At 42.8% G+C, this 14,966-nt stretch overlaps 1 protein-coding gene across 1 annotated transcript in view; it reads left to right on the forward strand.

Annotated features, from left to right (window-relative positions):
* Positions 1 to 14,719, forward strand: part of LOC134749928 (calcium/calmodulin-dependent protein kinase kinase 2) — a 172,530-nt gene extending 157,811 nt beyond the window's left edge. Inside the window, exons 4-11 of the mRNA XM_063684948.1 lie at positions 3,315 to 3,368; positions 4,311 to 4,481; positions 11,306 to 11,453; positions 11,979 to 12,166; positions 12,389 to 12,601; positions 12,891 to 13,058; positions 13,471 to 13,613; positions 13,884 to 14,719. Coding sequence (XP_063541018.1) covers positions 3,315 to 3,368; positions 4,311 to 4,481; positions 11,306 to 11,453; positions 11,979 to 12,166; positions 12,389 to 12,601; positions 12,891 to 13,058; positions 13,471 to 13,613; positions 13,884 to 13,989 — 1,191 coding nt within the window. The 3' untranslated portion in view covers positions 13,990 to 14,719. The remainder of the gene's footprint in view (positions 1 to 3,314; positions 3,369 to 4,310; positions 4,482 to 11,305; positions 11,454 to 11,978; positions 12,167 to 12,388; positions 12,602 to 12,890; positions 13,059 to 13,470; positions 13,614 to 13,883) is intronic.
* Positions 14,720 to 14,966: the final 247 nt, after the last annotated feature.

The raw sequence follows: 14,966 nt of genomic DNA on the forward strand, positions 1-14,966 counted from the left end.
AAGGACTTCCGGTCATTTTGGAACGCCACAAACAACATGAAGTTTCGACCTTCGTGCCCTGTGAGTGTTAATGGCAAAACTGACACCAAAGACATAGCTAACACTTTTAAAGATCATTTCGTTGTCAAATCACCTCTTGTGCGGTCGCAGGATGAGATGAACGGTGCTGAGGTCAACGTGAAACCTGGACCGGGATACTCTGCTAAGGAGGTAGCAGAGGCTATTAAATCTATCACCCGAGGCAAATCCCCAGGACACGATGGCCTCAGCATCGAACACCTTCAAAATGCGGGTCCCCATATCTCGAGAGTGTTAGCTTTGTTTTATACGCTGTGTGTAAGGCACTGTTATCTGCCCGAGGATATGATGAAAACTGTAGTTATTCCTGTACCCAAAAATAAAACTGGAGATTTGTCCGACACCAATAACTACAGGCCTATATCCCTTGCGACTATTATTGCTAAGGTATTTGATAGTGTGCTTAATGTACAATTAAATAAGTACGTGAGCCTTAACCCCAACCAGTTTGGTTTTCGACCAGGGTTATCAACGGAAAGTGCAATACTGTGCCTTAAGCACACTGTCAATTACTATTTAAACAGAAAGACGCCAGTTTATGCGTGCTTCTTAGACCTGTCTAAGGCTTTTGACCTGGTTTCCTACAATATCCTATGGAAAAAACTAGAAGCCATTAAATTACCTAATGAGACCATACAAATCCTGAGGTACTGGTATGGAAATCAGTTCAATAGCGTTAGATGGTCAAGTACCTTATCGGACCCATATCGGTTGGAGTGTGGGGTGAGACAGGGGGGGTTTGACCTCGCCCACACTTTTTAACCTTTACGTAAATGAGCTTCTCGAGGCGCTCGGCAAAACTCATGTCGGCTGCCATATCGACACAGTTTGTCTGAATAATTTGAGTTATGCAGACGATATGGTTTTGTTGAGCGCGTCGGCTTGTGGTTTGCGAAAACTTTTATGTATTTGCGAGACCTACGCCATCCATCATGGGCTAAAATATAATGTGGGTAAAACGCAATACATGGTGTTTGAACCTACTGGGTATCGGATACCCAAGGTACCTCCCATCAACCTGAGTGGTACTCCACTGGAAAGGGTGAGGGCTTTTAAATATTTAGGCCATGTTGTCACCTCAGACCTAAAAGACAACATGGATATCGAGCGTGAACGGAGGGCCCTGTCGGTGAGGGCAAACACGATTGCGCGTAAGTTTGCGCGATGTACTAGGGAGGTGAAATTAACTCTCTTTAGAGCATATTGCACTTCCCTCTATACGTGCAGCTTATGGACATACTACACGCAGCGGGCCTATGGGGCTCTCCGGGTCCAATATAACAACGCGTTCCGGGTCCTGGTGAGGCTGCCTCGCTTCTGCAGCGCGTCAGGGATGTTTGCTGAAGCACGCATAGATTGCTTTTATACGACTATGCGCAAACGATGCACATCCCTGGTGCGCCGGGTGCGGGCCAGCCCCAACCCCATCCTGCGGTTGATAGCCGAGAGGTTTGACTGCCCATATATGAGGCACTGTGAGGACATGCATGTTTCTAGAAGTACTTATTATGTATAAGCTACTTGGGTATGTACTTCTAGAAACATAAGTCAGTTCATTTCAATATTGTTTATTTTTTATTATTTATTGTAATGTTAATTTTTGTGATAATAATTATTCTGTATATATAGTGATAGATGTAAGCATTAACATAGCTATAAGTACTTACTAACACAAGCTATATGAGTCTGTAAAGTTACTCGAAATAAAAATGATTTATTATTTATTATTTAATATAATTAACGACCGAATTAACTAGGTCCGGTGAACGAACTTCCCACCTGGTGGTTATTAAGTTGAGGCATTAATTCATTATTAGTTCAGTAATACATAAAATATCAATATCAAAATCATTCAATAAAGTTCTATCTGTAAATATTTTCCTCTAATACATTGAATGTTTTAATGCACCAGGTGGATATACTTTCCATTTTTGCAGTATTTTTCATTAGATTAGTGTTGTCCCCTAGCAGAAAAGTTTTGGTCTAGAACCGGCACAAACACACTACTGATATGCTATCACTTTTTACAAGTTCATGTGACCAGCTGACGGTGTTTCCACCGCGATACAACCGGCTGACGATTGTTTTTACTAACAATAGCACCAAAACTACCATCTGACAAAGTATCAAGAGGAAGGCGATGACTGAAAACAGTTTTTTTTTTTACAAGTTCATGTGACCAGCTGACGATGTTTCCACCGCGATACAACCGGCTGACGATTGTTTTTACTAACAATAGCACCAAAACTACCATCTGACAAAGTATCAAGAGGAAGGCGATGACTGAAAACATTTTTTTTTTTTACAAGTTCATGTGACCAGCTGACGGTGTTTCCACCGCGATACAACCGGCTGACGATTGGTTTTACTATCAATAGCACCTAAACTACCATCTGACAAAGTATCAAGAGGAAGGCGATGACTGAAAACATTTTTTTTTTTACAAGTTCATGTGACCAGCTGACGGTGTTTCCACCGCGATACAACCGGCTGACGATTGGTTTTACTATCAATAGCACCTAAACTACCATCTGACAAAGTATCAAGAGGAAGGCGATGACTAAAAACATTTTTTTTTTTACAAGTTCATGTGACCAGCTGACGATGTTTCCACCGCGATACAACCGGCTGACGATTGGTTTTACTATCAATAGCACCTAAACTACCATCTGACAAAGTATCAAGAGGAAGGCGATGACTAAAAACTTTTTTTTTTTTTTACGTGTTTCGGTGGCTGCCATTCCTCAACCCACCAACGGAGCGGCAGCTGACTTCCACTAGGGTGCATCTTAAATAGCCGTTAACCACTATACGAGTTTTCGCGAGGAAGGCGATGATTGACGAAATTTTCGCCTGGCTCGCGGTCTATTTTGTCGTTGTACGATTTGTCATCTTGACTAGGCCCCCGATAGTAATCTAAGGTAAACGAATTAACAAACCACAGACAAAAGAATGCGAACCGGATTCAATAGAATTAGAATTAAATCAATTATGCGTTTCCGTTTGGATTTCGTTTCCGGGCGGATACGACCTTCAAACCTTTAAGAAAAGAACGTACTCTCATCTTAAAGGCTGGCAACGAACTTGCAACCCTTCTGGTATTGCAGGTGTCCATGAGCTAGATGGTAAGAAATTATGATTACCACCAGGCGATGCGTCTGCTCGTTTCCTTCCTATATGATAAAAATACTGTCAAGCTTATGTAGATAATGTTACAAAGTGTGTTGCTATTACAGGGCTCGTATGGGATCGTGAAGTTAGCTTATAGCGAGGAGGACGACACACATTACGTAAGTATGAGAAGGCATATTCTAATAGCACAGAAAAAGTAATAGTATTATCATACAGAACGGCCACGCACCGCCCCGCCCCGATTCGAATTACCTCGCCCCGCGACACCAGATTGACGAGCTTTTGCCGACCGTTCAGTACTATTTTTAAGCAACTTACACAATGACGCATGACGCGTGTACAGACGTGCAGTTCACACATAGAAACGCAAGTGATTTTTGATGTATAACGTGTCCGCCCTGTGTCCTAATACTATACACTCATAAACTTCTCCATATAAATTTGCCTTTTTAAAGTTGACTTAGTATAGGTATTAGTTAGTAGTGTAGTAGCAAGTACATAACACAGAGAGAATACAATAAATGTGTACAAAGGGGAACGTATTTCCGTAAAAGATCTCTTCCATGTAATATTTAACCAACTTAGATAAATGTGAAATTATATTATACGAAATTATATAAACGAGGTCTCTCGAGGACCTTTTGTGAATTGGCCTAAAATAGGTTTCATTTTAGATATGCACTATAATAAAATTTATCAAAATAACAGAGCACTGTTCACTCACTATACTGCACTATGTCTTTTTTCACGCGAAATATTCTAAGTGTTTGTTACCGGGAAAATTAACTAAGTCTTTGACACTTCACATTTATATCCACTGTCACTGTACTCACAATTATCCGGTTCGAAGGGCCAATATTCACTCACTATACTGCACTGCACTTCCTACCTTTTGTAATAAAACACTTCACATGACAACTCAATACTCATTTATTCCGAAACCAAATTTACTATATACGGGGCTGCGGAAAAATCTTAACAGCGCGAAGCAGCCGATAGAACAGTGACATCTATTGTGAAATTGAACAACTCTAAAAACTAAACATTACTCCATTCAACAGCACAGTTTATTCCAATTTGACTTTACAATTATATTTCAGGCGATGAAAATTCTCTCAAAACGAAAACTGATGCGACGCGCGGGCCTCTTCGGGCGCGCGCCGCCGCGTCGCCCCGGACCCGGCCCGCCGCCGGACCCGCTGCAACGGGTGTACCGTGAGATAGCGACGCTTAAGAAGTTGGACCATCCTAATGTTGTGAAATTGGTTGAGGTAATATACTGATTTAAACTAACACGATTTTCACTCATAATTTAATAATCAAGATTCAAGAAGAAGAAATTTCAAGTTAATAATCAAGATCAAGTGCGGGTAGTTCGCAAAACCCGCGCGGCAAGAAGATGTTGATACAATTCCTCGCCAGTCTGCCTATAACCACGAACGTAACGTGACGTTTGAAACTTCAGGCCATAAATAAACGTAAGTTTGTACGCGATTAAGTCCCGTGTTAGTTTTAAAATTATGGTTGAGGTAAGTTCTAAATACGAATGAGGTAGGTTCTAGCGAGTTTCTTCGGGCGCGCGCCGCCGCGTCATCCCGGACCCGGCCCGTCGCCGGACCCGCTGCAACGGGTGTACCGTGAGATAGCGACGCTTAAGAAGTTGGACCATCCTAATGTAGTGAAATTGGTTGAGGTAAGTTCTAAATACGAATTAGTGCATGTTTAGAGCAGGGCCGGTTGCCACGAGCATGGAAGATAGGGAAACTGGTCCTTATACAAAAAATAGGACGTCCGGTTGACTCACCCTCCGCATACCGACCGATCGTTTTGCTTGACGAGGTGAGCAAGCTCTTCGAGCGGGTCATCTCACTCCGCCTTGTCAAGCACCTCGAAACTGTGGGTCCAAATCTGAGCAATAACCAGTACGGCTTCCGTCGCTGCCGATCTACCGTTGACGCGATCGCCAGAGTCAAGACCCTGGCAGAGGAGGCAGTGTCCCAAGGTGGGGTAGTCCTCGCGGTATCTCTGGACATATCAAATGCATTCAACACCCTTCCTTGGGAATGCATTAATGAGGCGCTCAGGTACCACGCTGTGCCGCCGTATTTGAGCAATATTATCAGGGCTTACTTATCAGAAAGAGCGGTCAAATACCCGATGCAAAATGAATGGGGTTTGAAACCTATGACATGCGGAGTTCCACAGGGGTCAGTCCTGGGACCACTCCTGTGGAACATTGGATATGATTGGGTGCTACGTGGCAGAAATCTTTCAGGGGTTGAACTGACGTGCTACGCCGATGACACTCTCGTTACCGCGAAGGCTAGTACGTTCAGCGAGGCGTCATTATTAGCTACGGCGGGAGTGGCTCATGTAGTGACAAGGATTCGTAGGCTGGGGCTGGAGGTTGCTCTTCATAAGTCAGAAGCCATTTGTTTTCACGGTCCTCGAAGAGCGCCTCCAGCTGGCGCTCAACTGGTGGTGGGCGGAGTTTCCATCGGTGTCGAGTCAACGATGAAATATCTGGGACTCGTTCTCGATAGCCGGTGGAACTTCAAGGAGCACTTTAAACGCCTGGTCCCGAAACTTATGGGTGCAGCTGGAGCTCTAAGCCGACTGCTACCAAATGTGGGGGGGCCAAACGTGGGCTGTCGCCGCCTATACACGATGGTGGTGCGATCAATGGCCCTATATGGAGCGCCCATATGGGGATATGCTCTAAATGCCGAAAATCAGACCCTTCTGCGGAGACCCCAAAGGGCCATAGCAATAAGGGTAATCAGAGGGTATCGCACTATCTCTTATGAGGCGGCATGCGCTCTGGCTGGGACCCCGCCCTGGGACTTAGAAGCAAGAGCTCTGGCGGACACATACTGGCGGATCGCGGAGTCGCGAGCTAGGAATCAAGAGCCTATGCTGGAGGAAGTAAAGCGTTGGAGAATGGATGCTCGCGATGCTGTTCTTCGTGAATGGGGCGAAAGGCTGGAAACTCCAAGTGCTGGCCACTGGACGGTGAACGCGATTCAGCCTGCAATAAAGGAATGGATTGGGAGACAACACGGGGTTGTGTCATTCCATCTGACACAGGTGCTCTCGGGCCATGGGTGTTTTGGCAAATACCTGTGCGAGAGGGCTATGAGGGAGCCAACGCCAGCGTGTCACCACTGCGACGGTGTAGAAGATACGGCGCAGCACACGCTGGTGGATTGCCCAAGTTGGGATGAGCCGCGTATGGATTTGGCCACAGTGATAGGAGGAGATTTGTCGTTGCCGGCCATTATAAAGGCAATGACCCAAAATAAAAGATGCTGGCAAGCTATGGCCACTTTTTGCGAGGCAGTCATGGCTGGAAAAGAAACGGCAGAGCGCGCGCGGGAGGAGGATGCGGAAGCTCACCCGTTGCGGCGCAAACGAGCTAGGCGGAGGCGGGTCGCACATGACCGCCGCCTGCCGCCATAACGGGGACCTCTGGGTGGCAGTCACGGGGACGACTGTCACCTGACAGAATCTAGGTCCTCGTGGTGAGGGGCATTCTAGGACGCCCCCCCGAATGGATGGTTGGAGTTATCCTCCAGAGAAGGGGCTAAACAGCCGTTCGCTGCGGGGTCATGGTAGAGTGCACTGGCGTTCCCATGGCCTCGCCTTACAGCACCGAGGCGACAGACAGGTGGTTTTAGTGGGTATACCGGACTTACGTGGTGAGTCCCACATAACCATCCCGGGTACATCCCCTTTCCCCTGTATAAAAAAAAAAAAAAAAAAAAAAAAAAAAAAAAAAAAAAAAAAAGTTCTAAATACGAATGAGGTAGGTTCTAGCGAGTCTCTACGGGCGCGCCCCGCAACGTCGCCCCGGACCCGCTGCAGCGAGTGTAACGAGAAATAGTGACGCTTAAAGGATGACTCACGTTAGACCGGGCCGTGACCGGGCCGGAGCTTCCGGCGCTTCGTTTTCTATGGAAAGCATCACGTGATCACCTGTCATGACATAGAAAAGTAAGCGCCGGAAGCTCCGGCCCGGTCACGGCCTGGTCTAACGTGAGCCATCCTTAAGGCTACGCGCGCACTGCGGATTTCTGCCGTGCGTTTTTTTTTCCGCAAAATCTGTGAAGTATGCAACCTCCTTGAAGTGCGCGCATTGCGGAAAATAATCTGTATGCGGATTATAATCTGTGGTTTGCTGCAGATTGGTTGCGGTGCGGCGCCGCACGAATTTTCTGCATCCTATGGACTATTGAATAAATCCGCGCACTGCGGAATAAAATCCGTGCGGACACCGGCCGGCAGCCATCCAGTGACGCAGGCGTTCTCGCGACACGGTGCTGCGCGGTCATGTTGTCGCCTAGCGTAGTAGTCAATTTTCAACGTCCGCTCTTAACTTGAGTTGGGACTGGAATGGCAAAACGTGCGGATATGTCACCGCTGTGCGCGTACTGGACACACGCGATTTTTTTTTCCTTTGCGTTTTTAAAAACGCAACGCAACTCGCCGCACCGCAGTGCGCGCGTAGCCTAAGTTGGACCATCCTAATATCGTTAAACTGGTTGAGGTAAGTCTAACTGGCTTTTATTTCTGTCGTAAAATAAAACTATATAAAGCGCTTGACTAAACTACAGATAAATAAACGTAAAAATATCCCAAATATCCACAATATAATAACGGCTGAAGAAACAAATGAGAAGCACTTACGAACTTGAGCGTTCATAATATTTACTCGTTTTGAGTGGATAAAATAAACCCTAAGAATTCGTGACTGAAAACGTACCTAGTCTAGTAAATAAAGAAGACTAACAGCTCTCATAAAACGCCGCGAGAATCGTCAATGTTGTAGATGAAATTATATATATATTTTTGGGTTCCGTACCCAAAGGGTGAAAACGGGACCCTATTACTAAGACTCCTCTGTCCGTCTGTCCGTCTGTCTGTCTGTCTGTCTGTCTGTCTGTCTGTCTGTCTGTCTGTCTGTCCGTCACCAGGCTGTATCTCATCAACCGTTCTGTCGCCGCTATAACAACAAATACTAAAAACCGGCCAAGTGCGAGTCGGACTCGCGCACGAAGGGTTCCGTACAATTACGGAAAAAAACAGCAAAAAAATCACGTTTGTTGTATGGGAGCCCCATTTAAATATTTATATTATTCTGTTTTTAGTATTTGTTGTTATAGCGGCAACAGAAATACATCATCTGTGAAAATTTCAACTGTCTAGCTATCATAAGATACAGCCTGGTGACAGACGGACAGACGGACAGCGGAGTCTTAGTAATAGGGTCCCGTTTTTACCCTTTGGGTACGGAACTCTAAAAAGTACGGAACCCTCGGTGGGCGAGTCCGCTGTCCTCGCACATATTTTAGTTATTTGCGTTTGAAAACTGCTGCTGCTATTTACCTATATAATTTCAGAACGTAAAGTTGGATTTGTCTAACCGCAGTTATGCCTTTATTATGCTTGTGTTGTATCACTACATAGTATAAAACAAAGTCGCTTCCTGCTGTCTGTCTGTCCCTATGTATGTTTAGATCTTTAAAACTACGCAACGGATTTTGATGCGTTTTTTTTAATAGATAGAGTGATTCAAGAAGAAAGTTTGTATGTATTACATCAGCATTGCACCCGTGCGAAGCCTGGGCGGGTCGCTAGTTTTATGCATAAGATAGTATCCAGGCCGTTGGATTTTACGTTTAGAAGTCATAAAAGCAATAGGTAAAAGTAAAAGTAGTACGACAGAAAAGCGATGTTTTAAGGAGGTTGTACGTCTTGAATATTTACTAGTCTCTGTTAAAAACAACAAACTAGCGTTTTACTTGGAAAATAAAGTAAAATCTTGGATCATTTTTGACACATTGTTGACAAAAGAACGAGTTCGTTACACCGATATCGGGTATCATTTTGTCTAGGTTTTATCTCGATTTAATACTTTGCTTTTGCGAGAAAAACAAAATAAATCTTAGAGGGAGATGCGTGCGTAGGTGTATAAGAACAGAAATTTATACCACACATAATCGATGAGACAAAAAATCAAAAAAATATACATACAGCGTGATTTTGTTGTCTCATGAAATTGAAACATAAAACAGTAATGCGTGAAATAGTTATTTGTGCAATAAGAGAGGAAAGTTGGTTTTTCATGCGAGTGTTGATTTTGAGTCCCGAGAAAGCGAAAGATTCTATAATTTAATCAAGAGCGAAGCAAGTGATTCTAAGTTAGAATCTTGAGCGTAGAGAATAATAGTAATAGACCCCGAGTCCCCGAAGTATTAAGTGGCAGTTTATAGCCTTTACTAAATTCAAAAGCTACTTTGTGTCACTCCCTGGAGTGAGGAAAGTCGCACTTTCTTCACTCCAGGGAGTGACAAAAGTAGGCTTGTTCGAGCTGCTGAGGTGAAAAATAATTAAAATGCGTGTTTTTTCCTTATATATACCTACACCCGGATGTTAGGTACCGTGTTTACAAAATTGTATTGACAATTTGACAGTGGTCATACTCGTACCTACTCGTTCCACAAAATACCTAACATGCCTATTGCATGATAAAATACAAGCTAAAATACTATTAGTGATTTTACATACAAAATCACTATTAGCTTGTAATTTATTATGCAATGAGTCCCAGGTGTTATCATTATCATTATTACACAATTTTGACAATGAAATATAATCTTATCTTATCTTATTACCAACTTCTATCTTAGACGGCTGTTTCATCCCTGTAATTACCGTTTTTCAAGCCTAATGTTTGGAACGAATAATGTTGATAAACTTTGCGTTACGAAATAACTTATTAGGTATTTTGTGAGCTCAAGTGTCAATACAAAGTTTAAGGTAGCATCTGAAAAGAAACTGTTCATATTTTCCTTCAAGACGTAACCAAGTGTGTAATAACCGTATTTATTATCCTCCTAAGGCCCACCATACAAAGTTTCCCTATGTTTAATTTGAACCTTGTTGTATAGAAGATTAGGGTGACTTTCGTTTGTTTTAGAAAACAATGAAACAAAAGAAATGCTACTTAATTCAGTTAGTGTAAGGTTCAAATTAGATTGAAACAGAGTGTACATTGTAATGCCCATTGGGCCTTACGAGGTTAAGATATTTAAGTAGCGTACACTTGCTCAATGCTTTTCATACCATGCTTTCATCTGGCTTGGAAAAATCAGATGATTCTTTGCGTGCTTTTTCATTATATTATCCGACTGAGTTAAGAAGGTAACTGATTGCTAATAATATGCATGGAAACGGTGCCTTCTTTAATTGGTAGAACTGGCTGGCACCGGCGCGCCCGACCGCCTGCCGCGGCGGGATTTTAGAATTTTACTAATACTGTTTTAACAATTAAAATTTGATTAATGTGAAAGTTTCTTTTTTTTGCCTCGCAAGTGTGTTGAAAAACGTCGTATGAAACGCGTGTGCATTGGTCATTACACACATCGGCTTCCTTATTGCGCGCTCGCTTACAGCTCACGCGCACAATATCGCCTCGTGTGTAATGACCAACTTAGCACACTTGTATCACAATGTACTATTATTGCACACCTCGATACAGAAAACAATACAAAGAATACAGAAAGGAAGAGGTTGAACGACAGGCGGTAATGTGTCTATTGATATTTTCTCTCGCGGCGTAAGGGTGTAACCACGCGTGTAATGACTCGGTCATATTCAACAAGTCGCCGCCGACCTGTTGAATTCTGATCTGCTAGAACTTTTTTGCCACAAACTTGGCGGCTACTTTCGAAGTCTAATCGCTTTCAATGCGAACAGTCATGCCCGTACCCACATCTTTCAAATAAATACATAAATAATACAAAACGTCTCGTATATGACTTTGAAAATTTGCGAAACCTATTCTTGATTGTAGAAATGGTTTTTAGACAATCAACCAATAAATGGGTCCAATTGGACGATTTTTAAAATAAAATTCCCTATGTCGCAGGCGGAGGATAGTATTTATTCCAAGGGCATGTGAAAGGTTTCAATTCATGTCAAATTTCATGTTATTTTATAACGTCGTTTTAAAATGAGAGAGTTACTTCGATTATAGGTAGGTCGGCGACTAGATTCGTATGACTCTAAGGATAATATTTACGAATATTTCCAGGTGTTAGATGACCCTGAGGAAGACCAGCTGTACCTCGTGTTCCAACTGCTGGAAGGTGGACCAGTCATCGACATACCGACAGACAACCCGCTCAGCGAGGAGCTAGCAAAGAAGTACTTCCGAGATGCTTTACTAGGGATCGAGTACTGTAAGTACTAGGTGTTTAGGAATACCAGCTGTAGGTGTTCCAGCTGCTGGAAGCCCAGTCATCGACATACCGACAGACAATCCGCTCAGCAAGGAAGTACTTCCGATATGCTCTGCTGGGGATCCAGTACTGTGAATACAAAATACTCAAAATTATTCCAAAAGATATTTTCAGTGTTAATATCTTTTGGAAGTACCTGCAAGGGTATTCCGCGCCATAGAAACGTTAGTCATTAATCTTTTTTTTATTACAAAAACGCAACAGATGAACACTACGAGAATTTTGAATGAGCTGTTTTGCCTATTAGGGCACGGATACTAAAAACGTTACACGAGGAACAATCGTTATTAAACACTTTGGAGATTTATTATGACAGTACCGTCCTATAAACTGATTGCTGGTATTTGTTATCTCATTGAAGCCAAAGATACTGGACAAACCATGCAGGGGAATGTTGACTGAAAATCCCGAAAACTTTCACCGCCACCAATTAAATAATTCTACTGGTTTCAAATTGCTCAACAGTACACTACCAACGCATCGCCCACCGCGACATTAAACCAGCTAACCTCCTTCTTGGCGACGGTCGGGTGCAAGTGGCGGACCTTGGTGCCTGCGGGGAGTTAGCAGATGCAGGGCTTGCAGGGGGCGTGGGGACCCCGGCCTTCAGGGCTCCTGAAGCGGCTGCACCAGCTGATCGGTATAACGGGGAGGTAAGAGCATCAAAACGCACAATATCCACCCAAACCTAGATACCCAAACCTTAATAAGTAGCATCGCCGCAAATTCACTCTCCTTGCCACGCTGTAATCTTGATCCATAATTCAGAAGTCCTTCCCCATAAATTATTCTTAATACTCCTTCCCATGCACCTTCTCATGGTGGACTTTAGTTATAAGAGCCCCTTCACAGCTGTAAAACTTTATTTTCCCCAGGCGGCAGATATCTGGTCGCTAGGCGTAACCCTCTACGCCATGTTGACCGGTCGCGTGCCCTGGAGCGGTGCGTGCGCTGAGATAGCTCAACGAGCGCTCACTGAACCATTGAAGTTTCCATCGCGACCGACGCTTTCAGCGCCTCTAAAGGGGTTGCTTTTACGTATGCTTGACAAGGACCCGGCGAGAAGAGCTACGATGCATGAAATTAAGGTAAGAAACTGATAGTAAATAGAAATAAAACCATGAAAACGGATTATATCGCGTATATTGAATTTATAATACATCCCGACGTTTCGAACCCTTTACAGCGTTCGTGGTCAACGGGTGACTGAGGAAAAATTACAAAATGCAAAAATACCCACAACCATGTCATGGTTTTATTTCATGAGTAACTATCGCGGTAACCGAAGACAATATTATGATAGTAAATAGGTTGACAACTGTCAAAAGTTTTTATATATGACGCCATTTAATTTAATTCGTATATTTTCCTGTACAGGAACACGGCTGGGTGACAAACAACGGAGCTGATCCTCTACCCTCAGAGCAGGAGAACTGTCGCCTGGTGGAGGTGACAGACGAGGACATGGCACGAGTCGTCACCTCCATCCCCAATCTGTCCACCCTCATCCTCATCAAGACCATGCTCAAGAAGCACAGCTTTCAGGTCAGTTTCCAAGGTTAACCAGCCTTTGCAACGGCATGTGGCAAAGAAAAGAGAGTAAATAATGAAGGATTCCTAGAAGGAAAGAAATTCAAAGCACTACCTCTGAGCTGATGAGCACACTGATCGAAACTGTCACCATTTCAACAAAACCAACCAACCAACCAACCAACCAACCAACCAACCAACCAACCAACCAACCAACCAACCAACCAACCAGCCAACCAACCAACCAACCAGCCAACCAACCAACCAACCAACCAACCAACCAACCAACCAACCAACCACCAACCAACCAACCAACGAGTCGAAGTGTAACCACCAACACAACGCCCTAAAAGTTAAGATTATAACGTCAAGAGGACAAAACATTGTCAGTGTCTAATAACTTCATAAATAATGTCTTATGTTGCAGAATCCGTTTCTCCGAAGTCGGGAAGGCAGTACATCTCGCCGCGAGTCCTCGGAGACCATCAAGGAGGCCGAAAAGCCGAAGCGAGGAGGCCTGGCGCGCTCGGGGCGGTCGCTTTCGGCCCCTGGGAACTATCTTATGGACAGGTACAAAAATTATTTAACAAAAATGATAAATTACTTTACACAATACACAAAATAAAGTAGCTCTCTAATAGAAAATCCATAGTGATCAGTCATTATGATACGACTTTTTAGATAAACTTTTTCGTGTGTTTTAAGAAGGTGCGGTCAATTTTCCCGAATGCTCGCTACACTTGCTACGCTACGCTATACACACTTATAACGCTATTACCCCTACTAATTGGTATAAAATATTTATTATATCGTGTACTTGACCAGTAACTTCTATTCTAGCCGACAGTCGTCGTTCGACATCGCCCTAGAGTCTGTCCAAGAGTCCCGCGACCAGACACAGGACAACGATACCAAGGACGAGGAAAACAAAATGGCCGCGCGGTGATACGACAAGATGGCGGCACCGCCCGCCCCCAGGGTCCGCGCGCCCGCGCAGCGCGTCAAGCATTAATGCTGCTGATTCACTAGGAGATAAAGTTTAACATCGCTTGACTTTAAATGAAATCGCGTGACTTTTATTACATTATGTTAAAGTTTGATTCTACTGTGTGCGTTTGCGAGCGGGTCTCAATCTCAATATTCTCAATGCTGGAGAATGGGCGCCTAAGTCGATTGAAATATTATTCAGAATGAAGTACGTCGGTAAAATCCTGGTAAAATGGTACTTATCAATGTAATTTTATAATTTTAAGACAATCTAAATTCTTAATATTATGTCTGAAAACGTCACGTTCAATTAGATTTGATGTCATTGCGTAGATAATTGGATAATTTTGTCCCCTAGTGAATTAGACGCTTTAAAAAACTTATACAAAAAAAGAGATTTTTAATGATATATTCATGCATTTTTTGCCTTTATAGTTTGTAGATTAATTTCTAAGTCAAGTTTCTTTAGTTTTTGTACTTAAAGCTAAAGGTGACATAAAGTGAGGTTAAGCAATTAGTAGCAAAAGCACGAAGATGATATTTTTTATATATTATAGTATAGAAATATTGTAAATATTTTTAAACATTAATATTTCATTCCTCGACTAGTCCCAAGATTTTAAATAATATTATAAATAAGGTATTTTTGCCCTTTTTGACCTAAACTAAGAAGTCACACTCCACTTCATACAATTTTCTATACTTAATTAAACATAAAAACTTTTTATTTTGGCAGTTACAATACATAAATGTGTTAAAAAGCCATTATTTTTTTATTGTTTCTAAGTACTTAGATAAATAGACTTAATTTTAGTGTTATAAATTACATTTGTTGTTATATAGTTACGATTTATAGTATGCCATTTTACTCTCGACCATAGTAAGCTTCTTTTAAAATTTTAAGCTATATTTAAACTTTTTGTCAGTCACTTAATA

Source organism: Cydia strobilella, chromosome 19 (genome assembly GCF_947568885.1).
Source record: "Cydia strobilella chromosome 19, ilCydStro3.1, whole genome shotgun sequence".
Lineage (NCBI taxonomy): Eukaryota > Metazoa > Arthropoda > Insecta > Lepidoptera > Tortricidae > Cydia > Cydia strobilella.